The 23,972-nt window shown below is 40.7% G+C and overlaps 1 protein-coding gene across 1 annotated transcript in view; it reads right to left on the bottom strand.

Moving 5' to 3' along the window:
- The window catches only part of HSPA12A (heat shock protein family A (Hsp70) member 12A), a 77,299-nt gene that overhangs the window by 1,804 nt on the left and 51,523 nt on the right, over positions 1–23,972 (bottom strand). The window contains exons 7-11 of the mRNA XM_060241554.1: positions 10,382–10,553; positions 7,267–7,353; positions 6,260–6,364; positions 2,935–3,193; positions 889–992 (exon numbers count right to left, since the gene is read on the bottom strand). Coding sequence (XP_060097537.1) covers positions 889–992; positions 2,935–3,193; positions 6,260–6,364; positions 7,267–7,353; positions 10,382–10,553 — 727 coding nt within the window. The remainder of the gene's footprint in view (positions 1–888; positions 993–2,934; positions 3,194–6,259; positions 6,365–7,266; positions 7,354–10,381; positions 10,554–23,972) is intronic.

The raw sequence follows: 23,972 nt of genomic DNA, 5'->3' as shown, positions 1-23,972 counted from the left end.
GTTGGTTTGGACAAGAAGTTATAATGTACAATTGAGTGGATACAATTATTTATTTAATATGAGAATTGTTATATCTCAGGCTTTAATTTCCATCATATCAGATTTCGGAAAACAGGATTTGAAGGTTAAGAACCAAATCACAACCAATTATATTTGTAAAAGGATGGATTGATTTGTATTGCATAAATACCTTCAAGTAGGGTGTGTTTAACATTACAGCATAAATCTCTATTGCCAGGGTATATGGTATGGAGGTATAATAAAATCAAAGTGAAACCTAGCCAAAACTGAACATCAAATTCCCCTGATTTAAATAGGACAAATATCAACTACAAGCAATATCCATTTGGTGAAAGTATTGAGTATTTTCTCTTAGACATCACTAACTCTCCCAAAGGAACTAATTTCCCAGTTTCCTGGGAGCAAGAAATAATTAGGAAACCAAGTTAAGCTTGTATTGTGCCTAAACAAGAAACACATTCTTAACTCTGAAATCAATGTAACCTATACTGTCATTTTCTACATTATCACTAGTTGGCATATTCCAACTATTCCATGGCATATTCCATGTGGGAATCTGGGGCTGAAGTAAATAAACATTTCCAGCAGATTAAGGATGGGTGACACTCCTTTCTTTTACACTACACTAAGTGGTGTTTTAGAAAATAACAGCATTATCATCTCTGTTAAGAAAATTTCAGCAGCTCCAGAGAATAAAGTGGGGATAATGTGGTATGGGCTTGAGCACTAGGGCTCTAAATAGGAAAAAATAATTTCAGGATAATGATCTTGAGATGACCATCCTAAGATCCAGTTGCTAAATCTTGAATGCTGGATCTTTATTGGATAAAAGAGCCCTTAAGAATGCTGCACACCCATGATACCTACTGAGGTGTTTTATGATTTGGTCAATGGTGGGTTTGAAGAGGGCATTCATTGCATCAGGACTCATCCTCAGCATTCCTTGAGATGACCATTTCACAAAATCCACACTGCAACAAGATAGGGAAAAAAATAAGCTAGCATTAAAATTACCACTCTGGTTTTAAGGATAAACCATTTTCTCTGCGTTGTGCTCTGCTACAGCTTTCTTTGAGCTGTGCTCTGCTGTGAGCTGTGCTCTGGTACCAGCAGAGGCAACTTGATATAGAGGCTACACAGCATTTCTTGGAAAGAGTAAATGGACATGTTTAAGCTAGTCAATGTTCTCCTGACAAAGGTCCAAACATGTTGGGACCCTAATTTTATTTATCAATAAAACCTTTTTCTGGTATTTCCTAGCATGCATCTATGCTGTACTTGGATTTGATGTGCTGCTCTTCTTCATGACTGATATGGTTAAAACAATCAGGCTTCATTTTGGGCAGGAGCTCACTGGAGCAGAGCTCCGGAACATCTAAATTTTATGGTGCTCTTTCTTACCCCCTGCCTCCCCCCCAAAAACCCCCCTTGCTTCTGGGCTCTGTTGTTCAAACTTCCTATGAAAATTTTGCTGAACTTTCTAATATGACAAACTTTCTAATATTTTCCCTCCACAAAAAATGAGAAAATAACCAAAACATATAAAGCAGACAGATGGAAACCTTCATCATGCCACTGTGGCTAAACAGGAGAAAGTGATTTTAAAAGTTTGATGGGAATAAGGTTTTATTATGATAATTATAATTCAAGAAGCATTTTAGGGTAGATGCTGAACTGATATAATTTAGTACACCTTCCAGTGATGTCAGGGGTGTGTGGCATATGCAAATGAGTTATGCAAATCAGTTGTGCTAATGAGCTCTGAAATGACCCCTGAAAACAATCATGCAGTTCTATGGTGCTAATGATGACACAACAGTCTGATAACAACAGCAGGTGTCAGGCAGGCTATTTCAGGGAGGAATTGCATGTTACATATACTTCTGAGATTCTTGTTCTAGGCTATTTTCCTCTCACAATGCAACCCCTGAAACTGCAATTTGAAGTGGAGAACGAAGTGTGGAAGGCGAAGAGATTCTTAGTCCTTTCCCCTTGCACATTTTTGTTGAAAAGTGTACCAAACACAGCTGATTTTATTTATTTTCATTTATATATTCAATTTTAGACCACCCTCCATTGTCAAACAGGGCTCAGAGCAGTGTACAACTTTTACCCCATGCTCAGGAAAAATAAGGGTAGTTCTCTTGTGAAAGCAAAAGTAGTCTGTGTGTGAGACAGAGTGGGAGTCTGAAAAAAAATTACACATGTTTAGTCCCATCCACAGATACTCAACACACATAAACAGACTTGAAAGCTTTGCAGGGAGTAATAAAACTAATAGAAACATGAATGAAAAGTAATTCATTAATTCAGAGTAGGAAGGAAGTGCCTCTAAAAATGACACAGGGTTTTACCACAGTTTCTGTTTGTAGAAGCTGATTACCTCTGGGTAATTTGCTTGATTTTTTTGTCCCTTCCAGTTGATCTAAAGAAGAGCTAACTTAATGTGCCACCTCCATTCTGCTAATAGAATACCAGTGGCTTATCTAGCATGCAGTTATAGTCATGGCTTACTAATGGACAAGTTGTTGTAAGAGGCTGCAAAAAGGGAGGCAACAGATTCCAGTGTCACATCCTTACTTGTGGCCTGGAGATAGTTTACATTATCCAAGGTCATGAACAACTGTATGTAAAGTCAGGATAGGCAGAAGCCTGCCCATACAAAAAGTGTGCGTAACAGATGTGTTGCTAGCAGCCCCACCTTGATAACACGATGCTGAAATGCAGAAAGTGAATTTTTGAGCAGAGAAGGATTTCATGTAATAAATGGAAAATATCTTCCTTACTGTAGGGAACTAAATTTTTCCAGTCATGTAAATCAGCCACACGTTACTTGTGTGTGGTAACAAACATTTAATCAAAGGCCTCTCTGGATTCTTTCACCCTCCTACTTGATTCTATGAGTCTACTTACTTGCTTTTCCTTAAGGCATGCTCCACACTATGACCTCGAAATTTCTTGTAATAATCAATGAATGAGAAAGGCAGAGTTATGTTGAGTGGGTTAGTCCGGTCTGGGGCTGCTGCCCTCTTGCGAGATTCAAACGCTATCATCAGATCCACCCAGGCTGCAGGACGTTTGATTTTAAATTGCTCAATGAAATCATCTCCAAATATTTTACAAAGGAGTTTTTCAAATTCATAATCCACACCTAAGGAACCATATGGTCCTCCTGCGTCAGAAAAACAAACTTTAGTGGATTGCGTGTACTGACAAAATATAGCAAATATGCAGCATTGCAACAAGCATTATAAAACTAGGGTAGCTCCTCAATGCACAGGAACTCTGAGACCAAATCACTTCCAGGCACAAAAGATCCCATTCCTGTGCAAGTTTCTTTGCAAGGCTGATGGATTTCCATTCTGTAAGGCTAAATGTGGTGTCTTCCATAGAAATAGATCAAGACAGGTAGTTGTGTTAGTCTGTAGCAGTAAAAAAGAGTCCAGTAGCACCTTAAAGTCTAACAACATTTGTGGTAGGGTATGAGCTTTCATGAGTCACTGCTCACTTCTTCAGATACCTGGTGACTCACGAAGGTTCATAACTTCTTACAAATTTTGTTAGTTTTTAAGGTGCTACTGGACTCTTACTCTTTTCTACTGCTGCAGACAGACTAACACAGCTACCCATCTTGATCTATCTCCACTGAAATCTGTGAGACAACAGTTCAGTGTGCGTGCGTGCGTGCTTGTGTGTGTGTGTGTGTGAAGGATGGGAGTGCTCAGTTCTATTTATTTTATTTATTCATTTGGAAAATTTCTCTGCCGCCTCTCCAGGGAACTTGCCTGAGGCAGCTGACAAGATGAAAAACAATAAAAAACATAAAACATCATAACATTTACTAGACATCTGATAGCCCTTGGTAAGTGGAACATGAATCCTTATTCCAGTCTACTTAAATTCCTGGCTTCATAATGTTACTAGACTGAATGCTTGTAAGCATCATTCGTAGCAGTGCAATAAACTGCTCCAAGGGCGTAGCTGTGCACACAGCAACACAGAGACACAGAGGTTCACCCTGGCACCCTTTTAACTCCACCTGCTGGCTCCTCAGGCCCTAAGGATTATAATCACAGCTGCCACCAGCAAGGCTTTAACTTTTGGGAGGGGAACACTTTGGCTCTTCCCTCTCCTGGAAGTTTGTACACTAAGGATCCCAGAGTACTTGGGCCCTTTCTCATGGCCGGTGTGTGGGATTAGGCCAAGTAGGCAGCTGCCTAGGGCACCACCAGGCTCGAGGTGCACCCAGGCACTTCCCTCTCCCCACGTGCAGCGTGTGTGCTCCTTGGAGCCTGCCTCCCCCAATGGAAAGCAGGCTCCATGGAACACAGATGCTGCCTGACTGGTTTCACATTCCCCGGGTCTGTTACAGACCTGGGAAATGCAAAAGCGGACAGCGCCTGTGCAGAGCGCTCCTCGGAACCCGGCAGGGATAAATTAACCAACTGTAAAAGCTGAAGAAGAGCCAATTACAGTTTCTAAAAATTGGATCCTGTTGTTGTACGCTGCCACTCATCCTTCCTACTTTACTTTAATAGAGCCATGAGATGGGAATCATAGCTCAGTGGAAGAGCATCTTTCTCGCATGCACAAAGTCTTGTCACAGGCACCTTCAACTAAAAGCATCAAGTAGAAATGGTCATATGGTCTTGTCCCTGGCACCTCCAGGATCAAATAGTATTCTCACAATTTTTATTGCTTAATCTCACAATTTTTTTTTAAAAAAATAAAATTTAAAACTGTAATTTGAAAATGTGAATAGTTTCAGGTGTCTTCATTTCTCCTCAATTCTTTGTTTTTTAAATTTCGGGGTGCGGGGGCTAGTGGGCAGCTTGTTTAGGGCACCCAAAACGCTAGCACCGGCCCTGTTCTTTCTATAGATTGTGCTATGTGGCAGCCTGGAACAGCCACAGGCAAGACAAACCCACAGTCCTCTAGAGACTATTTTTCATGCAGAAGTTGGAAAAAAGCAGGAATTGATTGAGGAAAAGACATAATAGCTACAACATATGTAAATCCTTGAAGGATTTCTATTTATTTATTAAATTCAATTTCTAAGCCGCCCTTCCCTGGAGCAGGGCTCAGGGGAGTGTACAACAGAAGGACAAATATAATAAATAACGGAAATCAAGTTGGCATTAAAAATCCTTAAAAACAACAGCTATAAATCTGTACAGTATCCGAGATGGCAGATAACATTTCCAATGCCCACTGGCCCCCTGGGGTGGAGGGGGTGTGGATGTGTGAGGTGCAGGATGTGTGTGTGAGTGCCATACCGTCATTGTTCTCAACCGATGCCTGGCAGAATATCTCTGCTTTGCATGCCCTGTGGGAAGGGAGTAAATCCTGCAAGGTGTGGATGTTCTCAGGCACAGAATGCCACCAGTCAAGCTGATCTGTCCACCAGGCAACCGGGTCTGTCTCGGGCCAGGAATAACCAGGTGGTTTTTGTTCCCAGAGTGCAACACTCTCCCAGACGCATATTGAGAGAGGCAGTCCTGAAGATATGTTGGTCCCTGACCACTAGGGGAACTGAGGCACTTAACAATCCAGCTCAAGCTGGTAAAGATAAAAAAAGGTTACCCCTCTCTCCCAATCTCTCTTCCTCTACCTCAAGTGCTACTCAAAGAAAAACTGCTAGCCTTTTCCTCCTATCTGTCTCCACCCTTCTCTGAGTACACTGTATGTTTCTAACTACAAGTGCAAAAGCACTGGGAATGGGCAACAAATCCTGACTTTAGATTAGCCTGAGCCATGATACATCTAGCATAACTGGGACGGCTTCCACTAGGAATAATCAGATTTGTTTATTCACCAAATGCTTGTGTGATTCTGTGGGCCATCTAGTTACTCAGAGCTCAGTAATTTCCCAAATACAATATTTTTACAAATACATACTCTTTCAGCATTCCTGCTTTTCCCCCTCCTTTTCCTTCTCTTATTTGCATATGTTTAATAAAGCTTAAAATTCAAATACTGTCTTACTGTCTGTTGTTCTAACTCCAAACCCCTTCCTGAAGTTTTGCCCATTCCAGCACAGGCCAAAGGTCTCTTGGCCTGGGAGTTTACAGGTGCACTTGTGCAAGGATGTACATGTGTATCCCCAGCATTCCAGTCCAAAAACTGAAATTCCTTGACACAAAGTACAAGTGTTCCTGTCAGCAGCATCATGAGTTTCTTTAACAGCAGTGAAAGTGCCTGCCGTTCAAACATTCTAAAATGAAGAAGGCAACTTTACCAGTTGCCTTGTAGAGTTCCTTCAGGTGCCCTTCTGGTAATCTGATCTGGTGGACAGTCACATCAACTGTTCCTCCTCCACTGTCAACCACTATGTAACGGTCACCTGTTAATACAAGAGTTATAACAAAGTACAGTTTGTGTTAGTGTCATGGCATACAGTTAAAATTCTCACAAATAACACCGTCAACAGGAATAGCTTGATAGCCATGAACATCCTTAATACCGGGTAAGAGTGTGAGCTAGTTCACTGCCAAGAAGAAAATGAGCAGAGGTTGTAATAGAGATAACATTCAGAATGCACCATGCTAACCAGCTTTAATCACAGCTGTTTGGAGAATGTAATCAGGTGATTAACAAAATTGTGCATGTTACCTGCATACTTTCCAACTTTTAAAACAAACAATCAAGAGTTAGTCTTCATAAGGCTAACATGAGTTCTACCAAATATAACAAATTGATGGGATTTTCCCTCCTAAAGATGGAATGCCTGTATTTATACCTTAAAACAGTCACATAATCGATTGTTTCTAGGCAAGCAGCAAAGGCCAAATGGCAGCTGACCCCCCCTTTCTGCTTTTTTCCCACTGTTGGTGTCTCTGCCATAGCCATGGATACAGCCTAGGTTGCTTAAACCTAAGGGATAGGCAGCTAGGATAACATGCAAGCTGAGCAAAGTGCACTAATCAGCTATATGCACCTGCTCCCTCTTTTAGCCTTAAATGGGCAGCCATCTGCTGCCTTTATGCACCTCAAGGGAAGAAAATGGTGTGTGTGGAGGACTATACTGATAATTATTGCAGGATGCCTTAGTATTTAGATCTAGGTTTCTTAGAACTGAGTACCTGAGTAGCATGAACAACTTTCAAATGTCAGTTTTCTAAGGTCCAACCAAAAACAGGATATGTAGGCCTTAACTGCTCTGAGTATCTTATGTATGTATGGTACATACTGTTGCTGGCAACAGAAAACCGGCCAGAGCAAAGATCATTCAGGAAAGGACACTACCTTCCTCCAACTCGGACCAGATCTCTCCTATGACATTTTCAACCAAAAAGGTGCGGCTCTGCCGGTTACGCCGTATATGTTCTTTAGCTAGCAAATGACAGAGAGAAAATTACTAAGTATAAGACAGCATGACAAAGCAGAATGTGTATGCTGCTAGAAGCAAAGGCAAGAACAATGGGAACTGGCATCAAGTCATAATTTTGTTAAACAATTCAATCACTGCATTACTATTTTGCCAATATTCAACTCAACTCAAACATGCTCTTAATTCTTACAGCCAACAGATTCCAAGTAATGCAGTGCTAATGGCTCAAGCCTTTTACTTTTACATTAGGAAAATCCAATCTGTGCCAAGATAATTTCTCCTTCTGAATTACATTTCTGCCAGCAGAGGGCATAACTGGCAGAGAATAAGGGAATCCAATAGAAGAAGAAGATGATATTGGATTTATATCCCGCCCTCCACTCTGAAGAGTCTCAGAGCGGCTTACAATCTCCTTTACCTTCCTCCCCCACAACAGACACCCTGTGAGGTGGGTGGGGCTGGAGAGAGCTCTCACAGCAGCTGCCCTTTCAAGGACAACCTCTGCCAGAGCTACGGCTGACCCAAGGCCATTCCAGCAGGTGCAAGTGGAGGAGTGGGGAATCAAACCCGGTTCTCCCAGATAAGAGTCCGCACACTTAACCACTACACCAAACTGGCTCTCCAAACTGGCAATAGAGATAGATAAGAACATAAGAGAAGCCATGTTGGATCAGGCCAATGGCCCATCCAGTCCAACACTCTGTATCACACAGTGGCCCCAAAATTTTTTTTTATATTATATATATATATACACACACACACACACACACACACACATATATACACATATATATACACACTGTGGCTAATAGCCACTGATAGACCTCTGCTCCATATTTTTATCTAAACCCCTCTTGAAGCTGGCTATGCTTGTAGCCACCACCACCTCCTGTGGCAGTGAATTCCACAAGTTAATCACCCTTTGAGTGAAGAAGTACCTCCTTTTATCCGTTCTAACCCGACTGCTCAGCAATTTCATTGAATCCCCATGAGTTCTTGTATTGTGAGAAAGGGAGAAAAGTACTTCTTTCTCTACCTTCTCCATCCCATGCATAATCTTGTAAACCTCTATCATGTCACCCCGCAGTCGACATTTCTCCAAGCTAAAAAGCTAAATGATAGCTAAAGATAGATTCAGGTGGGTAGTCGTGTTGGTCTGAAGCAACTGAACAAAGTTTAATTCCAGTGATGCCTTTAAGACAAAGTTTAAGTTTATACCCTGATGCTGCACTGTATTTTCTGTTTTGGTTCAGGAATTCTGAGGATTTTATCATTGTCTCTGGACCTTACTTGAACCAATGGAAAAACACAACACTTACTGCAGTAAAAAGTCTTTGGGACAATTTTTCCCCTAGCAACAATGACACACCATTAACTGTTTTATGCTATGGAATAAGTGGTGTGATATGGTTTTGTTTATCTAAATCTGGACTAACCAATTACTGGCTGAGCCCCCTGCCAGTATTCTCATTGAGTCCAGCCCTTTCATATAATCATATAGAATAACAGAGTTGGAAGGGGTCATAAAAGCCATCTAGTCCAATTCCCTGCTTGATGCAGGATCACCCTAGAGCACCCCTGACTAGTTTTCGTCCAGCCACAGCTTAAAGATTGGCAGTGAAAGGGCGCTCACCACCTCCCTCAATAGCTGATTCCAATGTTGAACAATTCCTATTGTGAAAAAGTTTTTCCTAATATCCAGTCAATACATTCCCACCCTTAATTTAAACTCAGTATTATGAGTCCTCTCCTCCACTGCCAACAGGAACAGCTCCCTGCCCTCCTCTAAGTGACAGCCCTTCAAATACTTATAGAGAGCAATCACGTCCGCACCTCAACCACCTCTTCTCCAGAATGAGCATTCCCAAATCCCTCAGCCTTTCGTCATAGTGCTTTGGTTGGTCTCCAGCCCCCTGATCATCCTTGTTACTCTCCTCTGCATCTGCTCCATTCTGTCCACATCCTTCTTGAAGTGAGGCCTCTGGAACTGCACACAATATTCCAGGTGTGGCCTGACCAATGCAGTGTACAGCAGAACTGTGACATCTTGCAATCTGGAAGTTATGCTTCTGTCAAGACACTCCAAGATTACATTTGCCTTTTTTGGCTCTGCATTACACTGGCTGCTCATATTTAACATATGGTCCACCCATACCCCAAGATCTTGTTCACACACACTGCTACCCAGAAGCATATCCCCCATCCAGTACTGTGTTTTCCGCATGTCCAAATCTATTAATATAGAACAAACAGCAGTGCGTCCTAATTTTATCTACATTTTTATCCCACCCATTTCCCCAAAGGCCTGAAGGCAATATACATGATCCTCCCTTCGCTATATTATTCTCACTACAGTTCTGTGAAGATTAGGTTGAGAGAGAGTGATTGGCCTTCAGTCACCCAGCAAGCTTCCATGGCAGAGTTGAGATTTGAATTTACAATTTCTAGATTGTATTTTAACACTCTAATCACTACATAATGCTGGCTGATGTTCTGTGCTTATGTTTATCAAGACAGCTATTATACCAAACTTAGGATATGTTCTAAGCATATTTTAATTATCATTTGTTCACAAAATCAGCAGGGCTAACCAATGGGAAAAAAGCTGAATTCTCCCTCCATTCTCAATACTTAGTTTGGGGGAAATTCTCACATTTGTATCTTAAGCAGAGATACTGCCAAGTTTGCCAATATAGTTTAGAAGTGCCCACTGGAATCTAACTTTGATCTACTGCTTCAGACCAACATGGCTGCCCACGTGGATTAATTTTATATACACATCTTAATGGAAGATTATATCCTTATAACCATTCTGTTAATGTATGATTTATTCTGCTGGTCCATGACCATAATAAATTATTAATTGATTGAATAAAATAGTTATCACATGTTGGATAAAAAATAGCCCGGAGTGAAAGATCATGTAAATCTCTGATCAGTGAGTTTTTGAAAAAGATACTTTGCTACAAAAGAAACTGTGACAGGAAAGCTAGAATCTACTGCAGCAATGCCTGGTTCAGTGAACAGTACCTGGAGTAAAGCCAGTGCCTATGGTGTCGCTGGGATTATAACCATTGGCAGGCCCTTTGATGCTTAGGTCTATCATCTGATGAAGGCGGAGCTTCCTGCAATAGATTGATGCTGCTTCTGGCTCCAGGGCAATTATCAGTTGTTCAGGATTCTCAGAAGTTGCCATTCCTGCCTGTGGATAAAGAATCATTGATACAGGGGCATGCACAGGATGGATTCAGGAGGGAGGAAAATGGAATGCTCAGATCATAAAAGGGCTTTAAGTTCTGTCTGCTGTCACAATTAGCATTCCTGTCACTATTTTGTTCAAGAGAGTCTAAACAGGATGTATACTATTCATAACATGGTATCAAACAATACTATTTGGCAAGAAACAAAACAAAACACACCACCTTTTCCTCATTTGATCTCCCTTGTTTGCAATGCCTACTCCTATCAATGCAATGCTTCATTTGCAATGCCTCCTATATCCCACCCAAGTAGAAATATTTTATTCACCAGAGACCTTAAGGGCAATCCCAAGGGCTCAACTGTACAAGAGCGACATTACACTGTTGTGTGCCTGAAAGTTAAACTGAAGACTATTTTAAAAACTAGGTCAAGCAGTAATCACTGCTGTATTTAATAGCAAACTGGTTGGCCTGTGTATATAATGAAAGCCACACAACAGAGCCACCCACATACAAAGCAGAGGTGTCTATCTACTTGGAGCACTTGCCTGGTATGCAGGAAGCAAGTAAATTTACCACTACCGCCCTCAAAATTTGCCTGCTGAGGATTGAAAATGCTCCACCAAGAGAAGTCCAGTATTCCCAAACCTCTGGAAGCTGGATAATTCTGGATGTAGATATTATGAGGGATAGTATTGGATTTCCAAAATGGTTCCTCTCCTCCCCTCTTCCTCAGATGCTCCAGTTTGTGAGCCCTTTCGACTGGTGAAGAAATTCCCTTCTACTGGTGAAGTGACCAACCCCCTTCTGAGTAATAAAAGCATCACAGTAGTGCTAACTGCACTTATGAGATTTCAGTATAATCAGGGAAATTTCTGCTGTGCAGAAAAAAATGAAGTTTTAAACTGAATCCACAAAAGGAAAGGGAAATCTCCTTCAACAGGCAGACATAGGACTGTGCTTAGCTACACAATTGTGGCAGCTTAAAAGCAGAGGGTGACTGCTAAATTGAACAGAAGTAACTGCTTACATGGTGCTTTTCTTTGGCTAGGGGTATGAGGTGAGGAACTGAAGTTCCCCAACTCTTCCTTGGTGCTTCTCCTGTCCAAAGAAAAATGGTGAGAAATTTCCATCACAGCACTGACATGTAGAGAGATCACAACTGAAGAAGCAGGATTTTCCCCAGAGCTGGATTAAGACATGCTGAGGCCCTAAACTAGGTGAAGTGTGAGGCCCCATAACACACCTAAGGTAAATTAGGGATTTTTTTAGAGACCCCTATCATATTATGAGGCCCCAAACTGTAGCTTACTTAGTTTGTGTATAAATCCAGCTCTGATTCCCTCCTCCAGTGTATCTCCATTGCTCAGCACAATGTCAGGAACAGTTCCTCAGAGCTTCTCCTGCACAAGGAAAGTTGTAAAGGCAATGAAATAAACCAGCACAGATGAAGAAAAAGTGGATTTTCTCCTCCCCCCATTTTCTATTGTGTGTCACATACTTGCCACTGTTTCTAATTGTAAATTGGCCAGCCCTAATGTGGATGACAAAAGACACAATGAGGCCATCCACAGACAAGATAAAAGTGTCAGAACACATCTTAGATATGGAGAAAAATATGACTGTAGACCAGAAAGAAAATAAACTTGAAAACCAGTTCTGGGGATCACTGAAAATGTTCCTGAAAAAATGTTGAGAATAGCTGAGTGTCAGACTGTCAGTTACAGGGGGAAGCGTCAAGTTAGCCTACTCAAGCCTTTGAGAGTTTACAGAATCCTGGAGGAGGAGATTTCCAAACTGTTCATACCTCCTGTGATTTCTCTCAGTTCCCAAATTCACTGCATCTAACAGTAAAGTAATTGTCTACATTATAATGGAAATAGCAAGATCCCACTCACAGGCAAAGTAAGGATTTCTCCATATATGGGAAACTTCCAAAATATGCAGAAATACATTACTGTAAATCAACCCGACAGGAGAGGGTGGGATACAAATATAATAAAACAAATAAAATAAAAATAAATAATCCAAGAGCAGCTGAGTGTCAGTTAACAGGAAAAGAAGTGGAGGGAGACAAGAAATTAACCTGCTTATATTTGTAATGCCTCCTTTGGGGGGAAAAGGGGGGGTTGGGGATTTTCAAATTGTTCCCATTTCCTACAGTTTCTTGTGAGGTTCCAACTTATTGAAGTAAATTCCCTCTTCCAACACCCTGGTGTCTGTGACTCACCTATGACAGTCTTAATCTCTTAATCATGGGAGTGATATAAGGACTGAAACAGTTTTTAATAAGCAAGCATTTAGTCTTATATCATAATCCACATTAAAGAAGCCTTCTGTACTTTGCATGAGAGTATCATATTATGTGGTTTGAATGAAATGTTGATTGCAAATAGTAAATAAAAATAAAATAAATCTACTTCAACATGGGTGCGTCCCTGAGTTCCAACATTAGGGAAGAGATCCCTGTTCACTTTCTCTACTCCATACATAATTTTATAAGCCTTTGTCCATTAGTTGACTTAAAATGAAGTCTCGGTTCTCTTCATTGATGTTCCAATCTCTTAATCATGTTGGTTACTTTCTCTATATTTTTTTAATATGTCTTTTGTGAGATGAGTGACTAGAAAGGAGGAGGAGAGGAGCTGGTTTTATACCCCGCCCTTCACTACCCAAGGAGTCTCAGAGTAGCTTACAATCACCTTCCCTTCCTCTCCCCACAACAGACACTCTGTGAGGCAAGTAGGGCTAAGAGAGCTCTGAGAGAACTGTGACTGACCCAGTTGGCTGCATGTGAAGGAATCAAAACTGTTTTTTTCTTCTTGTCTTTGAATCTGCAGTGGTGCAAACTGACTACTGACCTGCTTATTCTGAACTGGTTCCCACTTTTTGTGTTTAAAGGCTCAGTTCCCATTCAGGTTCAAAGCAGCTTTGAGATTTAGGTTCAATATTGATTTGACTCTTTGCCTAAATAACTAACTAAATAAATAAAATAATTGGGCTGCATATATCATTCACTCCAACCTTAACTGTAAGTTTAAATCTAAGCAAACACATGGCAAAACAGACATTGTCCACATTTGTTACTTGTTTGCTGTAATGAATGCAATGCTTTGTATGCAATGAATGCTCACCTGTTTTGCACATAATATCCATAAGATTTTGCTAAGGGGTCACTTAAATAGACTTCTCATGAAGAGGCAGAAAAAATTTATTTAAAGCGAACCAGCAAAGCAAGCATCTTAATATAGGAATGTCCATGTTGACAAGACTAAAGTCTTGCCAAGACTAAAGCAAAACAAAACTTGGCTACTTATATAGATGTAACTATATTTGCTCAACCTGTTCCTGCTAGAACTGTATGAATTCAATTCCCAGACTTTAATGTTTCCCTTCAGCTAAGGTCAAAGATACATCTTGAGTTCGGCTTGTCTCCATCTCCTTGGAGACAAGACCAGAAGTCCAGCAGTTACTTTCGCTTTTAAGCGAGTTTACACATAATAGTCCACGAACACTACGCTGATACTTGAGAACATTCAAGAATATAAAATTAGCTGTTAAAACATCTGGTGGTTAGTGCTAAGTGAAATTAGACTAATAACTGAATGCAAGAATACATGGTGAAAGATGTGCTGGCTAAATATATAAATGAGTGGTACATAATAATTAATGACAATACTATTAAGAAAACCAATATAGTTCAGGATGCAAATACAGTGAGACATACCGTTGTCAGGGACATGAGGAAATCATCCTGTGTGAAGTGACTCAATCACAGATTCACCAACAACTGTTAATGCCATTTAAGTTAATTTATGTTTATTTAATTTTTTAAAAAACATATTATGTGGCTTAGATCTACAAGTGCTATTTTAATGGATGATGGATCATAACCACACACTCTGCACTTAAGAATACACACTGCAGAGGCTGTAGTAAGTGGTTTGTGCTGACACAACTGCAGCAGCTTCCCTACAAGGTTACTTGGCACTGGGTGAATGCATGAACTTTTATAAAAAGTTTTTAAGATGACTATACTCTTTAAACCTGAGTCATTTTTACTAAGTATGATGCCTCAAATAACTGATAAGAATTGTAAATATTTTGATAATTCATATTGTAACTGCAGCTAGAATAATTTTTGCCAAGCACTGGAAAAAGAGAGAAATACCAACTATAGAAGAACTTGTTCCAAAGATTCTAGAAACAGCTGAAATGGACATATTGACAAACATTTTAAAGGATAAATTCAAACAAGAAGTGTTGAAGAGATGGACTCCTTTTTATGAATGGATAAAGAGATGAACATGGAAATGTTTAGGACTTTGATATAACATTGATACCACTTAGAAAGTAACATTAAGTTAAAAGCAGTTGAAGTGTTTTCTTTGTATGTAATTTTGAAGTTTACCACTTATGGTTTAAAAGAGAATGAAGACGATTACTGTTACAAGAAACGTAACACAAGTTCTTATCCCTCCTTCCCCACTTCCTTCTCCCCTTTCCCCTCCCCAATCCCTTCCTATGTATTTTTACAATAAAAATCCTTTGAACCACAAGGTTACTGGGTACTGTGCTGTGGCTGTCAATTATCATCCCATCGTATCTACTTAACAACATCATCCACTGATTATGATGTGCCATAAGTACAGAAAAACAAAAAGTAGCACTATGTCACAGCTGAACATGGCCGGGGGGGGGGGGTGCACTGAAGGCTGAACTGTGAACTGTTGAACATACAGCAATATAAAACAGAGAAAAATCTAGGGACACTATCAAACAGAAATATTGATTCAGGAATCCACTATGCTGCTAGTTCAACGTTTTAGAGCTGGACCTGAAGTATGAAAAGCAAAACAGAGACACCCAAAGTTTGTTCATATGCAATGTGCTTAAACTGGAACATCCAAGCCCAGACAAAAACTCTAGGCAAATATGTTCCAGACATGAAAATAAGCCTGAACTGTCAACTGCACTTTTGTAAGAAAAACATTCTCAGCACCTCAGTGCCTACTAGTGTATTCCCTCATCCCATTCCAGGGAATGTGTGTTAAGGCAAACCTCCTTTAAAACTCAAAACCATATACAGTCTTTATTTTCCCATGTCTGCATCAAGAGCTTACATCAGTGATTGCATCTGACATAGTGAAAGATAAGTGGCTTGAAGTTAAAAAGCCTGAAGTTATTTGAGTTCTCACAGACTGGGTTACTGAGTTCAATCGTCTTTTCAGTCTGAATCTCCAGGCTCTCCCTGCGATCCAAGGAAGAGATAAACTTCAGTTGAAAGAAACACTATGCAGAGGAAATACTGAAAAAATATTGAAGATTTATGGCATCCACAGAAACTGTACAATTAAATAAGCAGTTTAAAAGTCACATAATTAATTCATTGAATTACACTTGACGAGTGACAACAGTCACTCTCAGCCCTTATGTTACCTATTATTTTCATATCAATATGAATACTGATTTAACTGCTCATCAAAGTAGAGCTGAAAACAAACTCAGCCATTTTTATCTAACATTTATTTCTGTTAGCTTGTATAGCAATTCTAAAATAACTGCTCCCATTTGAAGTATTGAGCTTATCACAATTTTAAAAACACATCTGAAATTCCTATTCTGATGTTGAGAATTTAATAAATCTAAATAATGAATTTTATGCTATCAAAATATTGTAGGAATTTCAGTTACAAACATTGGTAAAATAGGCTTTCCTTTGAACACTATAAAGCATTTACACGAGAGTGGTAGATTTGTGTATTCCATTTTATAAGCTTTTGTGAAATGGAATCAGGATATTTTCTGTCGGAGTAAATTTTTTTAACATAACTGCAAATAATTTAAATAGTTTTTTTATTAAAAAATGGTAACGTGGAGAACACTAACTTTATGCTGTGATTATAACCACAAACATGCATAATGACATAGTTCCCCTCTGTCATGGGTGCTGGGGGCCCTGCAGAAGAAGCCGAGCCTGCAGAAGAAACTGTGCCCCTGCCACCTGCACCAGTGCCCCTGCCTCCTGCTGGAGAAGATCCAAGCCCCCCTGCCTTGCCCTCTCGGGTGGCTCGTGTGCGTGACCGCCTTCGTCAGGACCTCAGGGATCGGAGGAGGGCGGCACGCTCACGAGCAAGACGCTCCCTGAGCCCTGAGTTTTGAAAGGATTCTGGCCCTCCTAGGAGTAAGGGTGCTTGAGTCTCAGCAGGATCCTGGCTGCCCTCTGAGCCAGCAATTAGCCCAAATGGGCAACAGACAGCAGAGGGCTATATAGCTGTGGGCTTTGAGAGAAGGCTTTGTGGAAGCAACTAGTCACTTACCCGATGTTCTAGCATCCACTTCGGCTTCTGGACCCCCTGACTCTGGCATTGACTTCTGGACCCCCTGACTTCGGCTTCTGTACCTCTGACCTACGATACCTGGACTGTGATTCGGTTTTGGTGCTTTGGACCCTCCTTGCTACCCAGCTACAGACCTTGGACTGCCCCTGGACTTCGCCTGGCCTGGCCCCAGCCTGTGACACCCTCCCTTGTTTCCTATTTTACCAAATGTGACATATCGAGTAATTTAATGGACAAGACTACTGATCAAAACATTTCCTGTCATCAGGCCCTTTGTTGCTACTTAGTGACATTAAGCAAATATTTTGGACAGAAAAAACATTACCACAACTTCAACAGCTGCATGGCAGTAAAAATGTGTGTTTGGGGGACAGGGTTCCCACATCCCACCAGCCACTGGAAGGGAATACAGGGATAGGGGTTGCAAGATCCAGGTTGGGAAACCGATGGAGATTTGAGGATGGAGCTTGGGGAGGACAGGGACCTTTGTGAGGCACAATGCCACAGAGGCCACCCTCCAAAGTACCTCTGTAGTCTGGAGATGAGCTGTAATTCCAGATTATCACCCAGCGGCTGGCAATCCTGGCAGGGGTGGGTTGAAATAAAAGTGCCATTTTGACTTTGCACCTAGTATGAATATTTTTAATGCCAACTTTTCTACTTCCACATTTGCTTGTTAAGTTACAGATGGCATCACACTTGACTAGGCAAAGGTGCATCTTTACTTTCCAAAATAACGTAAAAGATACCAAGGCTCTACTAATCTATGATTAAGGGCCACAATACAGATTACACAACAGATCCGTGATCAACTCTCTTGACAATATAATATTAGTGCCTGTCTTATCCCTCCCCCCATAGCTAATAACAACTTAAGTGTATGTATGCTTTGTTAAAACCTCCCACACCAAGGGTTAAAACCTCCCACACCATGTCCCGGTTCAATTCCCACCCACCCTGTCTCTCTCTCACACTCACACAAACATGGGCATGTGTTTTTCATGTAAAAAATGCAGTAATGGATTTCCCAAATAATATGTAGTTTGGCCTTCATACTATGCATTTTGATTCCTATGGTCAGTGGATGTTAGATCTCTAACACTGATTTGTTAAGAGGTGAATTGCCTCATTGCGATAATTCTGTGTATTTCATGTGATTACTTCAGTTTCTTTTTGTACACATTGTTTTTAGGAACAGAACATGAGATCCTTAGGTAAAATGACTTATAATTAAAATATCTGAGTTCTTTTTAATTATTTGTTAGAATTGACATGAATCCCCAACCCAGGGAACCCTTGGTCTGAGTGGGCAAAGCAATGCCTTAAAGGTGCAGTCCCTCTGTACTATGCTTCATTTTCTGGTAGACTTTCCAGAATAGCAAAAGCAGCAGGAATTAGGCACATCAGCAGTATTAGTGGAAATTGAGAAATCCTCTTAATTGGCACTTATACAACCAACACAAAATTACACAACCAACCTGGAGTGTAAGTCCTCACAACTCAGGGGGATAGCCATGCCACTAGCCTGTTAGAATATCCCTACAGTCAGAAGCCAGCAGGCAGACTCCTGATCTTTCTGGGATTAAACCAGAAAGTTGACCCTAAAAGGTTGGACACTTGCATAGTGTGTTTCTATGAACTAATTACCAGTAGGTGGACACTTTAAGTCTAAGGTATTGAATTTGGATTGCAACACTTGAAGCACAGAACACCCAGTATAATCAAAAGGTATTTATTGAAGAATGTAGAACATTTTCAAAGGAACTTAGCAGTGAAAAAGAAAACAAAGAAACTACCAGTTAAAGTTCTAGCTTCACAGTTACTCCAATTACATAATTAGCAAGTTACTCTTCTTAGGTAAAGTTGGGCAATGATTTCAAGTCTTCATTGCAAGACAGGCATGGCTTAACCCGTTATAGGATTAACCCATGCCTCTAGAGAGCTGAAGCAGGCTACTCCAACTGACATGTCACTAGGCAGTGCCTGGTAGTACCTTCCAAGGTCAGCTCATCATACCTCCTGTTAGCTGAAAGCTGTTTTATAATACAAGAGGGCAGACCAGTGATGTTATGTTAATATGGACCTGTGATAACAAGATGGTTCAGCAGAGAAGCAGTTTTATGACAGGATGCTTCTCCCTGTAATGTAGATCAAGCATTAAAAGAAGTAAAGTGTGTGTTAGCACTAAAAACCTTCCAGAAGACCAGATGGTTACTCCTTGATGCTGTTATTCAAAGCACAAAGTCATGATTGTCAACTTTTCTCATGACAAAACCCCAGATGTCTCCTTTTGACCTGTTCCCATGTTCCCGGCCTAAATTTTGATATGAAGCCTGAATCAAAGTTTAATTCTATGTCTAATGAAAGAACAAAAAATTGACTAGAGGTCTATCTCCTTGACAAGAATACTATATTATATTTCTATGAGTCTTGTCTTCACAGTTAAACTTCAGATGTACAGAACTGAAAGCCATTCATATTTGGAAGGCTGATATAAAAGTAATATGGTCCAGGACTCTACACAAGCAGGATTCAAGATATCCCTGAAGGATATGCTTGCAGACCCTCACCAGATCTCCACAGAATAGTATTCGGTATCTTTTCTGGGCACATGTTTTTCATTCTCTACCCAGTGATAAATCAAAGTAGTATTCATTATACGACTTGAACCTACTCTGTTAGAGATGTAATGTTGCCCTTTCTTCAGCAGCTCTGGTACATGACTCCTCCTTTTCCATGACTGTTTATCTGACAGTCTGTATATCCTCTCATTTTTTTTCTAATTATTTTGTTTCCTCCTGTGTTCCATCTTACTCTGTCTAATCCAAAACTGCCTCTGTTATGGGGTTGTCAGTCCCCAGTTGGGAGAGGGATCCCCCAGTATGGAGGCCCTTTCCCCACTTTACAGTCATAAGAAAGCGGGAGCGGAGGAAGGGAAAATGTCTACTGAGCACTCCATTATACCCTATGGAGACCAGTTCCCATAGGGTGTAATAGAGAAAATCTGTGGGTATCTGAGGCTCTGGGGGGCTGTTTTTTAAAGGGAGAGGCATCAAATTTTCAGCATAGCATCTGGTGCCTCTCCTAAAAAAAAGGTTCAAAAAGATTGGAGCTAGGGTTGCCAAGTCCAATTCAAGAAACATCTGGGGACTTTGGGGGTGGAGCCAGGGGACATTGGGGTGGAGCCAGGAACAAGGGTGTGACAAGCATAATTGAACTCCAAGAGAGTTCTGGCCATCACATTTAAAGGGACCGCACACCTTTTTAAATGTCTTCCTTCCATAGGAAATAATGAAGGATAGGGGCACCTTCTTTGGGGGCTCATAGAATTGGACCCCATGGTCCAATCATTTTGAAACTTGGGGGATACTTTGGGGAGAGTCACTAGATACCGCACTAAAAATTTGGTGCATCTACCTCAAAAAACAGCACCCCCAGAGCCTGCGAAACCTCCAGATCAATTCCCCATTATACCCTATGAGAATCCATCTTCACATAGAGAATAATGAAGTACTCAGCAGACCTCCCCCCCCCCCCATTTCTGGCAACACTGAAGGGGGATTGGCCTCTCTACTCACGAGTTGCTGCCAACTTCTTCAAAGTAACACAGACACCCCATCCCAAGAGGAAGCCTTTCAATCAGTGTCTGAAGCCTCCGGAAGTAGAAACACACATGGTCCTCTGGGGGCAGAGCTCCCCCCCTCCGCCGGCCAGAATGCCTGTGGCAGCCGGAGAGGATGCAAGGACTACGAGTCCCAGCATGCACCTCGCGAAGGGAGGCCGGACTGGAACGAATAGCAGGCCGGCGGTGGGCGGGTCTTTGTGACCCGGAGGAAGGGAGAAGCCTAAAGCCTGCGAGGGAGGCAGGCAGGGAAAGAGACAGCGCACCGTTTCCCCACTCCCACCCCCTGCTTCCACATTTTTGGAGAGCGGGGGAGGAGGCTGCTAATCCAGGGGTCCCCCGGCAGGGCGGGGGGGTTGGGAAGCCTAATTGGAGCAGAGGGTTCAATTCTATGAGCCCCAAAAGAACGTGTATCTATCCTTTATTATTTCCAATGGAAGGAAGGCATTTAAAAGGAATGTGGTCCCTTTACATGTGATGGCCAGAAATCCCTTTGGAGTTCAATCATGCTTATCACAACCTTTCTCACAGCTCCACCCCCAAAGTCCCCAGATATTTCCTGACCTGGCACCCCTACAAATTTATAATCATCAGTTTTTGCTGGGGAAAGTACTTATATGGTAGATTTTCACTTACCACATTTCTGAGGTTAATTCTGTCATACCGCTACCATCATGTCATCACATGTATATCATAATGCACTTTTTAAATATTTCTGGAAGCAGAACAACTTTACAGAGGGTTGTCAAACAGCTCTGGTTTTGAAAATAACTTAGAATGCAGTGACAGATAAATAAGCACATGTTGGGGAGTCAAGAAAAACCACTAGAACTTTTTTCCTGATAAACATGGCTGTTTGTGTTCATCTTGAATATCAGCAAACCACAATCACAGAACAGAAAGCTCCAAACAACCTGCTGCCTATTTGTATCTAACACACAACAGTTTGTACTGTACTACAACAATTATATAACCTAGAGACAGCTTCACTAGTGGGATTTATGACAATTCCAATTAAGAAGCAAGATGGTGCTTGGTAGTACGCCATATATCAAAAGTAAATGCCTGTTTTTTTCCGATACATATCCTCCCTATTTGACACTGGACTCTTTATATATATTACTCATTGTGTTTCCTCATGGCATCCAAGCAGGAAAGACACTCCTGTGATCAGCACAAATTCTGTTCTGCCATTGCAGCAACATGGATTTGATTCCTTCCAGACTACTGTTGCTTTAAAAATTCACTGGTGCAGTAGAATGAAGTCACAGTACTAAGAGATATAATCAGTGATAACATTTTTCAAGAGATGTCAAGCTTCAGCCATCCATAGTTTTTCCCACAGACAACACTGTTTAATACTTTATTGCATCTGTAAAAGCCTTTCAGATATTGTAGTTTTTGCTAACATAGTAAAATGCTGTTAGTTGCTTATAAGGAGCAACAGCAGGTCCTTTTCTGCTTGAATACCTAAGAGCAGCTAGCAAAGCTGTATCAACAAATGCAGGACTGAAGTGTGTTCCATTAGTCTGGCACAGTTAGTACATTTGTGCAAACGTAACTGGCAATTAGCAGGTGTAAATTGAGATTTGTTAGCACATATTTCTTGTTCCATGTATTTTAACACCATGATCAATTGAGCACCCTTAATTAATTATGGCTTTAATATGTTGCAATCTTGTACTACATTACAGCTTCATAACAAACATTAGTGCTTATGATGAAAAGAGAATTCCTATATAGAAGTATCACCAGAAGAAGTACATCCATAAGAACTTGCTGTAATAGCACCAATCCATTCACTGACAACAATCTGCCTCTATCAGCAAGTGCCAATTAAGGGGATTTCTCCATTTCCCCTAACACTGCTAATGTGCCTAATTCCCGCTGTTTTTGCTATTCTGGAAGGTCTGAGAGCAAATGAAGTATAGGAGGGAGAGAGTGCACCTTCAAAGCATCACTTCTCTTTGTTCCACAGGATCTTTCTGCCTTTTTACATCGAAGAAAAGCATTAGCCATGCATTAACAATCATAATATGTCTGTTGTAAATATATATTAGCCACTCTCTAAAATGCTATTTTAGCTTCTTCTAACAGAAAAGCAACAAGATCAGATACACTATGATGGTCCCTCAAAATCATTTTTCCAAATGGTCCATCTTTCTTAAAAAAGACAGCTACATCTGTAGAAATCTCAGTTTTAAAGTGACACAGTGTCTGACACTAATGCCAATAAAGGTACTGACTAACTGAGTAACTGGCTAGTGCAGGTTTCTGCAGACATTTTGCTACATATATCCAATTCCAGATGACATTCAAGTTCTGCTAAAATTGCAAAGCAATCCTATCCAGAGTTATCCAAGTCTGAATTGGTTGATTTCAATGATCCTCAGTTCAGTTACTCCAACTAAGGATTAAACTGTCTGAGATTAAAAAGATAAAGATAATTTGTTGTTAGTCAGCAGAGATAGAACTACCACCAAGTTTCAGCAACAATAAGAATTTCCCACTCACACCCATAAGGATTTTCTACTACCATTATCTTCTACTACCACCCATCCATCCATTCTTTCCTTCATTCTTCCCAAGCTATAAATGGAATTTAGTTCACCATAAATTAAGGAATCTGTCATAGGAAGAAGAAAAGATGAAAGTTTCCATGGGAAGATGAAACGTGTCTGCCCAGTCAGTGCGGTCATGTGTAATGGGAATGTCAGAAACAACTGGGAGTCTGGGACTCTCTTCAAAATGATACAAACAGAAAATGCTCTCCGATTCATCTGGGAATTAGGTTTCCTACCCAATTTGACTTGCCTCATTACCTCAATGTACTGACTGTCCCAAAGCTGAGGCAAGCATATATGATAGCATGCTGTAACGCATTGCCAACAGCACAGATGAAAGGCCATTTCCTTCAGATACCCTCAGAGTAACCAGCGCTTCTGTGACTGCGTTTTGGCAGAACTCAATTCATTATTCCACACCTTCTTTCACTAACCAAGGTATGCAGAAGCTCAAGAGAGATTTCTCAGAAAATGGATATTGAAACATTTAACCATTTCTGATACCCAACGAGTTTGATTACTGAGCAGCCTCTGAGAAAATTGTATTGTCAACGAGGTAAATTTCTGTTTTATTGTGATTTTCAACTATTAACTTTTTAAAAAACTAGTGTAGGGCCTATAGGCTTTTAAACATAATAAACTTGAAACTTGAACTGGGAATCAGGACTAAACAGATTATAACAATAGGTTTGTAACAATATCAGTTCTGGGTTTTTTTTTTCTAAAAAGTGGTCTCCTATGCAAAATAGCAAACTGAACCCCCTAACTCAAAGCTAGTTTACAATCTGTCAAAGGTGCAAGGCTCTTCAAATATACTGCACAGGAAATTATATTCTTCATGCTTCCTTCATTATATATGAACATATATATGAAGCTGCCTTATACTGAATCAGA

This window comes from Heteronotia binoei, chromosome 6 (assembly GCF_032191835.1).
Source record: "Heteronotia binoei isolate CCM8104 ecotype False Entrance Well chromosome 6, APGP_CSIRO_Hbin_v1, whole genome shotgun sequence".
Lineage (NCBI taxonomy): Eukaryota > Metazoa > Chordata > Lepidosauria > Squamata > Gekkonidae > Heteronotia > Heteronotia binoei.
Note: the sequence above shows the minus strand (reverse complement) of the source record. Positions and strands in the feature narration are given on the sequence as shown.